This window comes from Tursiops truncatus, chromosome 7, assembly GCF_011762595.2.
Source record: "Tursiops truncatus isolate mTurTru1 chromosome 7, mTurTru1.mat.Y, whole genome shotgun sequence".
In the NCBI taxonomy this organism is placed as follows: Eukaryota; Metazoa; Chordata; class Mammalia; order Artiodactyla; family Delphinidae; genus Tursiops; species Tursiops truncatus.
This window is the reverse complement of record NC_047040.1, coordinates 88,267,933-88,284,261: the sequence shown is the minus strand read 5'-3', so window position 1 is coordinate 88,284,261 and position 16,329 is coordinate 88,267,933. Positions and strand designations below refer to the sequence as shown.

The 16,329-nt window shown below is 35.5% G+C and overlaps 1 protein-coding gene across 1 annotated transcript in view; it reads right to left on the bottom strand.

Annotated features, from left to right (window-relative positions):
- Positions 1–16,329, bottom strand: part of LRP1B (LDL receptor related protein 1B) — a 1,432,692-nt gene that overhangs the window by 920,573 nt on the left and 495,790 nt on the right. Inside the window, exons 4-5 of the mRNA XM_073806959.1 lie at positions 15,698–15,817; positions 10,990–11,118 (exon numbers count right to left, since the gene is read on the bottom strand). Coding sequence (XP_073663060.1) covers positions 10,990–11,118; positions 15,698–15,817 — 249 coding nt within the window. The remainder of the gene's footprint in view (positions 1–10,989; positions 11,119–15,697; positions 15,818–16,329) is intronic.

The following is a 16,329-nucleotide window of genomic DNA, read 5'->3' as shown; positions in this document are numbered from 1 at the left end:
ATCACAAAGCTACTAAGTAAAAAGAACTAGATTCAAACTCACATAGAGCTTGCAGTAGCTGAGAAAGTAGGTTGAGAAAACATTGCACAAGTCATTTAATGTCAAGATGATAAACTTATTTTTAATTTGGGTTGCAATGGAAAGTCAATATAAATTTTAGAAAGAGTATAACGAGCAAATATATCTTGAAGATCAACTGGGAAATGATACATAGAATAGGATATGCATGAGGAGAATATAGTAGGATAGGTATATTTCCCATTTAATTTCTAAAATTGTTTTTGTTTTTACTTTTAAAGTGGTGTAATATAATTCAAATCAGATGGGAAGGTAGTATGTAAAAATCTTGTTTATACACTGCCTTGGTGGTAGTATTCTGGAGTGAGTTTGGAAAGGAGTTAGGTAAAAAGGAAAAGGTATTTCTGTTCTCCTTTAGATTGATGCGATACAGAAAGAAAGAATGACCATGTGTGCCGACATTTCTATTGGAAGCAGGGGCCAGTGGAGAAATGTAAGCCCCAGAGAATCCACAGAGGTTCAGGAACACATTAAATTTCACACATATAAATCAAGAAAGGTATTTATCTTTTAATTATAAAGAAGGTAACCCAAGGTTATTAGTAAAAAAACAAAACTTATATAGACACAGGTTTTGAATATCTGGATTACTGAACAGGGAAATGCTATTTTAATTTCTCAGAAAATAGGTAGAAGAACCTAAAATGGGTGGTGTTGTGTTCCTACATAGAGATGGGGTGATGTAATAAAGTCGAAGTTTTAAACTGTAGAGACTGTTTTATGTAGATAATAAGGGACATGGGGTCAAAGATTCTGTGGAAATTTGAGATTTGGGTGATAGGGAGGAACAGGAAAAAAAGCAGAGTCGGTTTTACGAGAAGATGATGGGTTTAGTGCTGGCATATTAGGTCAGTGTTGTCTTTTGTAATCTTGTCTTGGGCATTGTGAAAACTCACTCAGGTAAACTACTGATCAACCTGAATTACAGACTTTAAAACAATGTAACCTTTTTGTTATTTGGATGTTAATAGTGAAATACCGCTACATTCATTTAGAGGATATTTCAATGTGAAATGTGATGATTGAGAAGCAATGAAATATGTTGTTTCGCAGGAATAAGGAACATTTTCTGAACAACAATTAAAGCCAATAACATCGTGCCATACACACCCACCCACCCACACACACACACACACACACACACACACACACACACACTAAAAGAGGTTCTCATTTTGCAAATCAGCAGCTCTCACAGTTTTCCTGTTTCTTAAAGAGTTGATCCACCAGATCAAGGAAGGATTATATTTCCCCTACTAACTAGAAGGTCTTACTTGGCACATGGTAAGTGGTCAATAAATGAATGACACATAAAGGGCTGTTTGAATATGGATTTGCCAATGTTTTTAAAGATATTTTACTGATTTTTTAAGTTTAAGAATGATAGTGTATTTCAAAAAAATAAAGAATGATAGTGTATTTCAATAAAATGACAAAAATAATGCATTGTGATTTTTAATCAGGAAAATGAAATAAACTTAATTATACTGAATTTAATTAATTAAAGTATAAATTTAATTAAATTGAAGGGTTATTTTGGTAAATCTCAAAATCTCAGAGTATGATTCATTCAAATTTTAGGTTACTGAATTAATATTAAAATTAGCAGATAGTCCAGGGATGGTCAATTTGCATTAGTTACTGAGAGGTGGCCTATGGCTACTTTTGAATCTCCTAATCACCTTTCTCATTGTGGCAAACAGAAACTTCTTTAGCTATAGAAGCACATTTTTCCCAATTCAGACATGTCCCTTTAATTTATAAATTGGTAATGATTGAATTTAATAAGTAATAGATATTGGCTCATTTAAAAATTGCTTTACACTTATACTAGGTACCTAGAATAGTCAAATTCACAGAGTCAGAAAGTATACCGGTAGATGCCATGGGCTGGGGGGTGCAGGGGTGCGGAGGGGGAATGCGGAGTTAGTGTTTAATGGGGACAGAGTTTCAGTTTAGAAAGGTGAAAAATTGGGGGGATGCATGATGGTGAGAGTTGCACAACAATGTGAATGTACTTAGTGCCACGGAACTGTACAGTTAAATATGGTTAAAATGCTATGTTTTATATTATGTGACTTTTACCACAATAAAAAACAACATTAAAAAAATTGCTTTAAAAATATTTCCAGTTTGAAAGCATGGGTCCTTTAAAAAACCACTTTTGTCTCCTAAAAAGAAAATACTGTCTCAGTGTTTGCATATTTATTTATACATTTAACAAAGATTTATTGAGCATGACTAGCTTCCGCCACGCATTCATCTAGATGCTAGAGATACAGCAGTGAATGAAACTAATAAAATTTTTTGTTTTTGTAGAGCTTACATTTTAGTGGAGGAAAAAGTCAATAAGCAGGTAAACCAATACTATTTAATATTTTTTTGGCAGTGTTAAATTCTATGAAGAAAGGTAAAGCATTGGTAGGAACGTGGATGCAGGCTGTTCTTTAGAGAAAGTAGTACAATTCAGAACATATTTAAAAGTTTGAAACAAAGGGTTTGAGAGAAAGAATGGAGTCAAGGGAGACTCCAGTATTTTGGCTTGGACAATTGGGTGAATGGGGTCACATTAACCAAGATGGCCATCACTGGAGAAAGCATTATTAGGGGAGAGAATCAAGAGCTTGGGACACATAGAGTGATATTTCCATTAAATTTCCAAATGGAGATGGTAAGTTGGATCTCAATATTCAAGTGAATCTGGTGTTCAACAAAGCGCTCAGGGCTGGTGGTAAAAACTGGCAAGTCTCAGTCTCTAGATGTTTAATAAAACCATGGAAGAGGATGTGTTTTTAAAGTCATGATACAGGATGAGAGCACTTAGGAAATCAATAAAAGAAGAGAAGATGTCCAAAGGACTGAACACTGAGTCATGCTGAAAATACTGACAAAATGAGGATTATGCAGCAAAATAAACTGAGGGGGAAAAAAATGCCCAGTAAGGTAAGAGGAGAACTCCAAGAATACACTCTTTAAAAGGGAAAGTATTCAAGAAGGAGACAGGATCAGTTGTGTGCTAAGGACTGATAATTGAGTAATTAAGCAACTAGAGGTCACTGGTAATCTTGACAACGGAGGTTTAAGTAAGTGATAAGAAGGTAAGACCCACTGAAGGAGGAGGAGAAAATAGAGAAAGAGACAACACACTGAGTTTTTCTATAACGGGAAAAGAAAAATGGAGCGGTAGCTGGAGAGAAATACAGTTTTAAAGGAGGTTGTTTTGCAGCCTCTTTACTACATCCTTGTATACTGATGGAAATGATCCAGGAGAAAAGAATATCTTGATGATTCAAGGAATAAAGAAGACAACTGTCTGAGTCTAACTCTTGTACAGGTGAGAGAAGGTGATACTGATGCACAGAGGCTGGGATTGGCCTTAGACAGGATCAAAGTCAGTTTGTTCTTCAATTCAAATAAGAGAAGGATGAAGTGATTAGCTCTAGATTCAGATAGATTGGTAGATGTAGTTCAGGATGAGAAAGTTCTCTTTTGACTGCTTCTGTTTTCTCAGGGGAATATGAAACAAGACCATCATCTTAGAATAAAGAGGAAGGAGGTAGACATCTGAAAATTCATTATCTAGAGGTGGAAAAGGGAAAGGTCATTTAATCTATTTCACTGTTTTCTGACAGGGCTGCCAACGGATGTAAATAGATAACCTATATTTAAGATCACAATCTTCTACTTTGCTATTAAAAAAAGACTAGTTCTAAATACTCAATGGTGATTATATACCAAACTTTTAGCTACTTTACTAGATATATATCCCTTGTAATTTGATGGTATGTTCTAAACCTCTAAAGTCTGTTAAGATATAATTTGTCTAATAACTTGGCAAGTATTATTTTTCATGGAAAGCAAAGATGGAGGCTGTGTGAGTCCTAGTGCGAAGAAGAAATGCTCACACACATTTAAAACTGCATTCAATACAATGGATTTTTTCTTCTCAGGACTAAAATGACGTTAAGCAGCTTGACTAGGGAGAATATGCAGAATATTTGTCATCAAAGTCAAGGGCAAATATGAACTCTGGGGGAAGAGTGCTCAAGAGACATTCTCTAACTGCTCTTATTACATTGTTGACTGCAACTGATACAGGGGATGCCTTGAAAACTCTCTGAAAAACAAATTTCCCTTATTAGAAAAAAAAAATTTTTTTTCTGTCAGGTTTTAAGCTTAGGTTTTCTGAGGATTTCAATAGCACTATGCTTACACTTTTCTCAAACAAAACAATAGAAAAATTATACATCCATGCGTAATCTTAAACCATTTGTAATTTCTATGAATTTAAATGTGCCTCATTTCTTTTTGTTTTTCATTATATTTGTCCAATTTTAAGACAAAGAAAGGAAGTTAACTGTAGAACATGACATGATCTATTATATACTTTATATTGAGGATTTAAATATTAGTTCAATCAATAGCTATTCTATAAGAAAATACAATGATAGAAATTTGTACTTATATATTGTGTCATTTGTGAAAACAAAATTTACTGATTGTCAAATCTAGAGCCCATAAATGTTGTCATGTAATTCTTAATATCCAAATAAAGACATCTGCAGCTAGATTGCAGCTAAGATGTTAAGTGGTAAAGAAAATGGAAGACATGCATTTTTTCTGTGTCTAATATTTTTTTAGACTATGGGTAAATCAAAGGTGTCATGACACGTAAAACACATGACAGGTAAGACTGTTATCAATCTTGCAAATTTGTTGCTGGAAAAAAGATTTAAGATATCAAGAAAGGTTAGACTGTGAAACTGATGTCCTCCAGGAAACAAAAAATCAAAAACTTAAAAAGAAAAATTTTAAAACCCAGCAAAAACAGAAATAGAATACTCATGAGGAGTTTTATACCTCAATACTGGCAAACTCATTAACAGTTGTGTGGGTAGGAAAAAAAAGTGTGATGCTTAATTTGGGTAATGGAAATTCCATTAGAAATCCTTGCCCTGTCCTGTCATGGAATGTGAATTCCAACTGAGCAAATGGCCAGAGAAGATATAGGGTAGGAGTACTCTAAAAAATAGAAAAATACTTTCAATGGCCAGGCCACGTTATCAAAGGGAGTTGTGAAGCTCTAGTATTTGTACAGAACAGAGGCTTAGGATATACTGCCTGATTGCAGGTGGTGTCGCTTATTCTCCAGCTATATTTGCACAGCAAACACGCACTCGGACAGCATGTCTGTCTGAGGAGGGACTGGTTGAGGGAGCACATTTATGGAGATTATGCAGAGCTCCCCAGCCAATTTTGATGCCTCTACTGCAGCAAAGGCAGCTTGAACCCTAAATAACATGATGAAACTGGCAAAAACAAAACAAACAAAAAAACCCAAAAAAACTACCATTACCCTTCGAATCTCTTGCAGCCTTTTGACTTTCCTTTTTTTGATCCTCAATATCCCAATACCCTTATTCTGCTTCCTGAATGTTTAGGAAATTGCTTGCAGCATCCAACAAGCATTTACCCAGCACATACTCTGTTCCAGGCACTGAGCTACTTCTCTGTCACTTACCACTTACCATAGTGTACATCATTTCCTCCATGCATATGTGACTGAGTGAAAAATGACAAATCTGGATTTCTATTCTGGTGCTGGTCTACTAGGCTTGCTCCTAGCTCAGAGCTTCTCATACACCATCACGTCATCAAGTGTCATTCACAGTTATGCCTCAATGAAATGACAAACTGTGCAGGAACTAGACCTTTGGACTATCTAAAAAGAGTAAAAACTCTAAATAGTGAATCTTCACGTTGTCAAGACATGATCACATATCATTCTGTGGGAAGCCATTCTTAGCCAGATGGTAGACTGAAACAGATCTGATCCATAGTTTCTTAAGTTATCAAGGTCACTAAGACTTAATATGTTACTCTTCCTACGAACACTTAAATTTTAATATGGGGTGTTTCTTTTAAAAAGAAAAAAAGGCAATTATACTTTAATAACTGAATTCCAAGCATCACAAGTGCTGATTAGTATGATACTCTGAGCAGGGGCTCTTCCCTTTTTTTTTTTTTTAATTCCCAGGCTTGTCCCTTTTTATACAAGTACCAGCCTATTCTGTTCTCCCCATGAGCAGAGCCAGCCTTGACAGAACATCATGGATGATTCCTCCAACCTTCCAAAAGGACATTTTAAACTATTTATTAGTAGATGATAATAGAGATTAGAAGTAGGAGCCATAGGAAGTTATATTTTGTTTTATTTCTCTATCTTTCTCTTTTTCTTTCTTTCCTTCCTTCTTTCTTTAAATTGCAGCAAAGAAAGTATTATGAAAACACTCTCTAACACTGTTTGGAGGTGTGCTTCTATGGATTACACAGGGATTATAATTTGTATTTCTTACAGCTAAGAGTTCCATCGCCTAAAAAGTCTCCCCTTACCCTCGCCCAAATCAGTGAACAGCAAAGCATACGCTGTAATAGAATCTCAAAGTTATTTAATGGACTCTCTTCTCTCATTACTCTGGTTGTTCTGTGGCAAAAAGGTGTCCTCTCTCTCATATAGTACCATTTAATGTGGTGACTCAACAATGATGAGCATAGAATTATTTAGTGCTCTTTATTTTGCTACTGCTTTGATGAAATCAATAGGGGCTTATAGGTTCCATAGAACTGAATGCTGGGGTAAATGCCTGCCTTAAGCAAGTGGTTAGGACACTGAAAAGTATAGTCCAAGGAGCCTGAATTTATCAGTTCATCCAAAATTGCCAACAGTTCATAAATTAAACACCCTTAGCTATTATTTTCACTCTCGCAGGTTCTGCATGAGCCCCTTGTCAATCCTGGGTGCCCACATTTAACACATACTTCTATAACAAAATCAGTCTAAATCAGTTGAAAGAAAGTAAGCTAAATTAAAAAACAAACAAAAACACTTTTCATTTTCAGGTTTGATGTCATTATTAGAACTCTAATTTTGAAAAATGTAAAAATATACAGGATGCTTTACTGGATACCTATAGATGCTTGACAGTTACTTTAAAACATCTTTTTTCAAATGACAAGTCCTAACATTTAATTCAAAAATGACTAGTTTTTAACGTGTGTCCCATTCCAAAGTTACGAACAGTCCATCATGACATTCACATTCTAGCATGCTTCCTACTACCCAGTAATATCAAGTATGCATGAAGTTATTATTATTATTTTTTTTACATACACTGAGAGTTCTGTAGATTTTCTTCCATTTGGAAATCACTTATTTTGATGTCACATGGATAGGACTAGATTACCTTTGAAATTTTCCCAACTTTGAAACACTTGATTCTATAGTTCAGTAGTCAGGGGAAAATCTTACTCAGTGTAGAAAAGAAAAGAATTTGTCTGTACTACATGAATTATCAAGAATGAAAAGGCCTCCTGCCTAACATTAATCTCTTCTCCCAACTGCCACAGGGCCTAAAATCCCCTCCCCCTACTAGAGGTATTTCTTAAACGTGCTCTTAGGGCTTATGAATTTTACTTGGATTTGGTCATTATACTACAAAAGAGGGATAATCAATTAACTTAAATTCATTTTCCTATTTACTATCAATTGTCACATTGAAAATAAGATCCCACAGGCAAGCTTTGGGGTGACTAGTTGGGGAGCGACCATGATATTATTATTATTATTTTTTGTGGTACGCAGGCCTCTCACTGCTGTGGCCTCTCCCGTTGCGGAGCACAGGCTCCGGACGCGCAGGCTCAGCGGCCATGGCTCACAGGCCCAGCCGCTCCGCGGCACGTGGGATCTTCCCGGACCAGGGCACGAACCTGCGTCCCCTGCATCGGCAGGTGGACTCTCAACCACTGCGCCACCAGGGAAGCCCCATGATATTATTTTGTGCTGAACTAGTTCATCACCTTAGAAGCAGCTTCCCAGCCAACTGACTCTGCCACCCTCTGCCTTCACATAAAAGGCTACCTTTCCTAGGAACTTTTATTTTCCCATCTATTATCTAGTAAGGTCTTTGTAGAACTTTCCTCTTATGTGCAGTTCTAGCTGTCCACTGTATCCTCTGGGTCTGATATATTTATGTTGCATTTTCTGTCTAAAGTCTAGGGATCTTTTACAAACATCTACTGTTTGGGGTCAGCCCATTCTAACCTTTCCCTAATTTCACACAACCCCAGCTTCTGGAATCCCTTGAACTCTGGCTTTCCTTGGAGGGAAAGTCAGGTTCCAGAATCCAGTAGGGTAAAATTTTAAAGGAAGAAAAAAAGAGGTGCTAATCTAAGCAGCAGGTAATGGAAAAGAGGAAAGTCAAAGCCTGAAGACAAATGGGGTTTACTTTATAACTTTTTCCTAGCACCCTTCAGTCACAGCAATACCATAGTAAATAAAATTGCCACAGAAAAATTTAAAGCTGATGTATTAAATGGAATTTTAATACATTTAATCTAATGGAAGCAAAAAATCCTCCTGTACATTTGTTACAAATATGAGAAAACTAAAGCAAAACTGATCGTTTTTTTTTGAATTATACAAATGCATTGTTCAAATATCCATGTGACATTTAGAACTAGTCAGTATATGTTACAGACTTGTACTCATTTACTATATTACTGATTTTCCTAAAACTACAAACCACAGGAAAACTGTGTATTGTTCTAACTATGTACACCAACAGTCATCAAGCCAACCACTAGAGGTGAAGGCATTTACATATGTATTCCATTATCAATGCTAGAATCATCAAATCATGTACCATCCCTCTGACTACATTCAAAGATGCAGCACTATATCATGTACCATCCCTCTTTGACTACATTCTCTTTTTGTCAGAAACCCTTCTGTGTAGAAAGAGAGGAAGTGCTTCTCTGTATAGGGTTTATTACATTACACTCTCCCTGTGTATTCACAGCAATATTGTGTGGATCAATAGAAGAAACTGCAAAGAAAAAGCCTTCCACTTCTTTAATCCGTTGATATATTAAATCAGAACTCTCAGTGGTGGAAAAAAAGAGGAACAGATAACTTGACCTAATTTTTCTAGAGGATTGCCCCTGAAAAATAAATAGGGCTTCATAAACCAAGTCAGCAATTGAAAAAAATAAACTAAGAAGTAAAAGAGTTCCTTTCTTGGTAATTTTCTATACAAATACATTTTGTAAATAATTAAACATATTATCTCAGAGAAATAGTTGAAATTATAACATGAAGTTACGATGTAAAGGGAAACAGCAGCAGCTCGCAGAGCAAATCCAATGCTTTGCTCAGTTTGGTTTCAGGAAAGAGAATCCCATCCCATGCCTAATTTTCCAACTGCTAATAAAAGGGAGTAGGGGACATTCACTAATTTATCAAAACTTCATAATTTGAAAATGCAGGAAATGAAACCAGATTTGGAGGAAGTGAGAAGATGCCAGATGGAATACCATGTATAATATCTTCCTATATTATTCCCAAGCTAATTCAGTTCACGCACACACACACACACAAACAACAAAAAATTAGCGTTATCCTATCATTACCAGCACCTCAAGGCTATTTCATTGGCAAATCAACAATATTTACTGAGGGTGTACTAAGACTACACACTATGTAGAAACAGTAGGCTTTATTTGCAGATAAGAGGTAAAGGGAAGGCAGTTTTGAAAATGAAATTCAAATACTGAAGAGGAGAACACTCATTGTAGTAATCTTAATTAGAAAGAAAAATTAATTCCTTCTTTTTCCTTCCTTCCTTCCTTCCTTCATTCCTCCCTCCCTCCCTCCTTCCTTCCCTCAATCTCTCCCTTCCTTCCACAAATATTCACTGAGTACCTATATGTTCCAGGCAATGGTCAGAACTGAGTATATAACAGCAAACAAAACTGACAAGTTCTGTACTTTCATAATGATTATATTATTCTGGGTAAATCTGATGATAAACAGATACATAAATATGTTCATTTCAAATGGCAGTGCTATAAAGAAAACTAAAAAGTCATGTAGTGATAGAATAGGTATGAATAATAAGTATAGTTGGGAAATAAGATTGTGATGGAGAGAGTACACACCCTTAAATAGAATGGTCAGAGAAGGTCATTCTGAATGTTGACATTCTAGCCAAGACTTGAACGATAAGAATGTGACTATCAAAGAGAAAAGCATTGCAGGCAGATCAAACAGCAAGTGAAAAGACCTCAAGAGCAAAGTGGCTGAAGGAAAAGGAAACCAGTATGGCTGGGGTGTGATAAAAGGAGAAGGAGAGATGAGATGGAAAGGTAAATGGTACTAGTCCATTAGCCCTTAGAGGCCCTGTGAGAAGTTTGGGTTTTATTCTCAACATGAGGGAAAACTATCAGGAGATTTTAAGCAAAGTAACAACATGGTTTGGTTTATATTCTAGCAGATTAACTATTACGTGAAATATGAATTTTAGAGGGAAAGCAGAGGCTCACAGAAACCAGTGAGGAATCTATTATACAGTCCAGGAGAGAGATGGGTAATTCAAATCAGTTAATCCATTCCTTTTGAACAGGTTTTTGTTCATTAGAAACTTCCTGTAATGGAAGGAGTTTTGTAGTGATCAGTGACAACTAAAAGAACTTCTCTGGCTTTCTAAGGATGGATCATTTCCCTAAAATGAAGAAAAAAAATCTATTTCTTCAAAGTCCATATTGCTCTACTATATACATTTCTAATGAAAAGAACTGCAAATAGGAAATAAATTCTGGAAGGACCAAAAATTAGATAACTTGGGCTTCCCTGGTGGCGCAGTGGTTGAGAGTCCGTCTGCCGATGCAGGGGACACGGGTTCGTGCCCCGGTCTGGGAAGATCCCACATGCCACGGAGCGGCTGGGCCCGTGAGCCATGGCCGCTGAGCCTGCGCGTCCAGAGCCTGTGCTCCGCAACGGGAGAGGCCACAACAGTGAGAGGCCCGCGTACCGCAAAAAAAAAAAAAAATAATAATAATAATTAGATAACTTACCAGTTTTGGCTTTGCAGGATCTGTTGTCTGGCTGCATTATGTAGCCCTCCACACAACTACAAGCATAGGATCCATACGTATTTATGCAGGTCTGGCTGCATGTACCGTAAACAGCACATTCATCTTGATCTAAAAGGTAAATTAACAACATTTCTAAGCAGATTTATTGTTGGGCATTTTTTTTCTCCCTGAAGAAAACATTTTTTCCAAACTTTGGAAGTAGGCTATTAAAAAAAAGCGAGAAAGAGCCAACTCCAATACATCTTTTCAAAACCACACTAACTGAACATAAAATTCAGTGTCGTTTTAATAGTTACGGAGATACAAGATCAAGCTTAACACCAAATCTTTTACTTTAAAAGATAATTTATTTGCATTTTTGATGCATAGGCTAAAAGTCCTTGGATATGTGTGCAAAGGTATAAAATGCACTCCAATGAATATTTGCTGAAGAATTCTAGTGTTTACGACACTGGCTTTTTCAAGATTTTGACAAAGAATTAGACTGGCAACACGATTTTCAATGAACAGATTAAATAAAAGTTCTGAGCTAAGCAATGTAAACCACCCTCACTAAATCAAAAGGAGGAAACTATTAAGTACTTGTTGCAAGCAGAAATTTCATCTTAATTAATTTTTATTTTAATATCTATGGCCCTCCTCCTATTTTTTCCCTACTTCCACTCGCAATACTTTTTTCCTCCAGCACCTTGTTCAAGTCTCTGTAAGCAGCAGGTACTTAATGATTCTTAACCAACCGGGCAAATTAAAAAAAAAAAAAAAAAAAAACTCTGCCAGCTAATAATTTAGACAAATGTGTATTCAGTCTGTCCTGTGTACCAAGCACTATATGAATTCCTGAAGAAACCAAAATTTATAAAACATGATTTCAACCTCTAGGTGAAACAAGTCTAGTGATATAGAATTTCATTTCTATGCATTTCCTTATAATAGAGTCATACTCTAGTTATAATAGAAACACAGAGAAGTAAATGAATCTGCTTGGAATTGAAGGGAAAATGTGAAGGCTGCATATTGAGCTGAGTTTAAAGGATGATTTAGATTTCCTCAGACTAAATAAAAAGGGATCAGATGGAAAGAGGTGTTCCAGTTAAACAAAACAGCATGCGAAAAGCCATTGGGATGACACAGTAGGGATTTCAAAGAAGTATAAGGAGTCAGGTGGAGTAAGGGTGTATAAGAGGAAATGGTAAGGGATGATATTGGGAAAATCGTTTTGGGATGGGATAATGAAGTTATTTGTATGCTAAACTAAAGTGCTGTACATTATACATAGGCACTGGAAAGCATTAATTAGATGAGCTTTATGATCAACTTTGTATTTTACAACTAAACAAAGTCACAAAAAATGGATTGGTGAATATAGAGAAGAGAACCTGGAAAATTAGCTATGTGCTAATTTCACACAAGAACTTGTATTTTGAAGTCATAATATTTTGAACAATGACAGTAGCAGTGGGAATGGAGAAGAGGGAATGGACTCAAATGTTTAAGAAATAGAATAGATAACGTGAAGTTTGACTGGATATGATAGAAGTGAATGGTGGTCTAATTTTATAAGAAGTGTAGATTACAGTGGAGGTATCATGGGAGGAAAAAATGAGTTTGATTTGGATGTGTTAAATTTGAGGTATCTGTAGAGCATCCTTGAGTAAACATTTAATAAGTAGTTGGAAATATGGAACCAATAATATAAGGTGAGATCGGTCTTGGAGTATGTGAGAGTCAATAGCATATGGATATTAGATTAAAAAAATAGGAGAGGGTTAGATTCCACAGAGAGAAAGGGAAAGTCGGGAAAGCTTAGCTATAGAAAAATACTTTAGGATACCAATATGAAAAAGGCCGGCAAGAGAGAGGAGTCCATGAGCCTCCTCTGAAGGATGTTAAGCGGATTAAACTGCTTGGGAATAATAAGAATATATATTTGGTCTTTATCCTCTGTTTCTGACACAGAGTTCAGTTACCTTGTAATTTTCTGAGCTATAGGAGTATCTTTTGTTATTTCTAAGGAGCCCTGTGAAATACACTAGAGTCTATGCTAATGAAGTGACTCAGGGTGGGGCTACTAGATATTCTCAGAATGGGACTGGTCCCCAAAAAGATCAAACAGGTGACTTAGAGGGTGGGAACTCTCAACCCCATCCTCTGACCCCCCAACCTAAGAAAGGAGTTGACTAAGGAAAAGCAAAAGATGGCTAAGTAGCCAAGGAACCATTTAAATTGGGAAACTATGCATTTGTATGACATTTATTTGCATTCCTCTCCGATTTTTTTTAGCTTCGTGTAATAGCCTGCATTTATAGACAGTTTGTTTGAAGTAAGTAGCTTTGGGGATAGGAAGAATAGTATTTGGAGTGAAGTCCACAGTGATAATGTGAAATTAAATCTTGAATTTGATAAAGTCCAGCCCCTAGTGGCAGAAATGATGATTCGTATCTATAATATTTTCACCGATTTTTTTCAACTTTACTATTATTGGTTCCTATTTTAGTTTTTCTGATATGTGATTATGCTACACAGGAGAGCAATATGAATAATGATTTCTTTTGTTCTTTCTCCTCAGTCAGAATGCACTGTTCTGACATTGATGTAACTCCACAAAATTGGCTGCAAAGAAACAGGCATGTCATCACTTGTAGCACTATCTTCTTTCTTCCTTTAAGGACAGAGAATATCCTGGAAATTCCTTCAGGAAAGCGTAAATGATGCTCAGACCTGGCCATCCAGGAGTGCAGAGAAAGTAAAAAAAATCTCTTCTATTGGTGAACTTCCATAAAAATTGCTGTGTATTTGCTTACTAATATTCAACAGAAGAAAGTGATTATGATGATTTTTACAGATTTAAAAGAGAGATTCAGGAGAAAGAGATTCATGTAAAAGGAGCTGAAAAGCCTGACACCTATAGGAGTGAGGTATAGCAAAAGAGTGAAAAGGATACTGGTAAGTATATTGGCCTACCTTGTGTGAATGGCAGGTGTTGTTTTGAACTTGAAATTGCGTGCATGTCCAGAGGTACTACTTATATCTGGCAGACTCTGTGATTGTAAGGGGTCTAGTGTTGACAAATCTGAGTTTTTTCATAAAGTCTGAACTTCTGTGTGCAACCTTCTGATTTTCAAATGTTGGTTTAAGAATAATGTCAGTCAAATAAAATATACCAGTTTGGTCCCCCTATAGTCAGGTTATGTAGCCTTTGGGTCTGATAAACATTTAATAATACATGTTTTTATAATATTTGTATTATGCAGAAAATGAAAAAACCACAAACTGAAAATTTAAGCCTGATGTACATTATAAACCAATGAGCCTCTCTAGGATAAGAATAAGTGGGCTCTGGAGATCTGTGTTTTAGTCCCAAGTCTTTTACTAAAAAGATGTGCAGACTTAACTAAGTCACTTAATTTTTCAGGGTCTCACTTTTCTCACTTTTGTCATGAGGATTTAAAAAAATATTCTCTGAGGATTTTTTTCAACTTTAAGATTCTATTTTTAAGGTAAAAGTTATAATATTAAAGCAAAGGGTTAAAGTAATCAGCAAAGTACCAATTTCTTTGGAAAATATTCTGTTTATTAGTGGTGCTGGTAACACAGATATTCCTCAATTTTATACACAGATTCTATATTCAATGTTTTCTATATATAGATTCTAAATACCATATAAAATAATGTACTGTTTATATTGTGGATATATCATATATATATACACAAACATATAATATTATGTATATGTATATATATTTGGATTCAACATAATGAAGAAATAACCTAAAATAGTTCAGTATGGCAGAGTAGAGTCATTTTGGAAAGTAAACATTTGGTGTAGAACGTTCACAAAAAAAAAAATTAGGACATTAAAAAAAAATATTTTATATTCATCATTATTGCATTGGTCAAATATCAATCACCAGAATTACCAATGTAAAAGTTGTAAAGAACATTACATGACTATTAACTTAGTAGATAACAAATGTCTACTACACTGCAGCTATATAACAGACATAAACTATTTAGGAGGTTAAAATAATCAAATCCAAAGTTTTAGTGACTGACCAGAACACATCCCATTGTTGACATGTCCCATGTCTGTCATTACTGCAATATGAATTGAAAATTGATTTGTAACCATATGATATCACTTATATGTGGAATCTAAAATATGGCACAAATGAACCTATCTACAAAACAGAAACAGACTCAGACACAGAGAACAGACTTGTGGTTGCCATGGGGGGGGAAAGGAGGGAGAGGGATGGACTGGGAGTTTGGGGTTGGTAGATGCAAGCTATTACATTTAGAATGGATACATAACAAGGTCCTACTGTACAGCACAGGGAACTATACCCAATCTCCTGGGATAAACCATCATGGAAAAGAATATATAAATCAATGTCTGTATGTGTATAACTGAGTCACTTTGCTGTACAGCAGAGATTGGCACAGCATTATTAATCAACTACACTTCAATGAAAAAAGGAAAGAAAATTGATTTGTATAAATGCTTATCTAATGTTTCTATATGTGGTTTTTGGGGGAGAGCCAACTTTTAACTCTCAAGAGACAAAAAATAAAGTGGACATAAACACTGTGTGGAACACATGGTAGGTGCTTGAAGATATTTTATTAAATTTCTGTTAATTAAGCCTCTGTTAAAATAAAATTGAGTAGAATTACATGTCATAATTACCTTTACAGCTTCTTCCATCTTCTTTTATTTCAAATCCATCCTCACAGTAACACATTGTACTATTTCTGACCATGGCACATTTATACTGACAATTCAACTGCTGGCAACTGGGCAACAGTTCTGTAGAGGAAAAGCAAAGATCTTATGTCTATATAACTGTGCACACACATATACTATTTAAATTTAAACGTTAATATTTACTCAGTGCATAACCATAATAATACAGCTTTGATTGGTTTCCTAGAAAGTTTCTATGATTGGCTGACAGAACAAAACAATATCTATTCCCTCTAAAATATGTTGGTTTGCATTTGTTTGAAGTATTGTTAATAAAAATTTCAGATCAATCTGTTCAGTCTTTCACTTTTTCCCTTATTACGTACATTCAAAGGCACAAATCCTTTCAAATTCTGGTAAATTATTTCAAGAGGAAAAATGTCAACTCAGTGGTTGATTTCACCATTTATGCCTTTCTTACCTGACACATCCATTGATATTCTATATTTTGAGGGCTTGTTTTGACTTACTAATCCATGTATAACCTTTGAAGCAGGTGGCAAAATATTAGACAACTACTGGACATAATATATTTCATAATATCTAAACCCTTTCAGAACAAAAACATCAGTGAA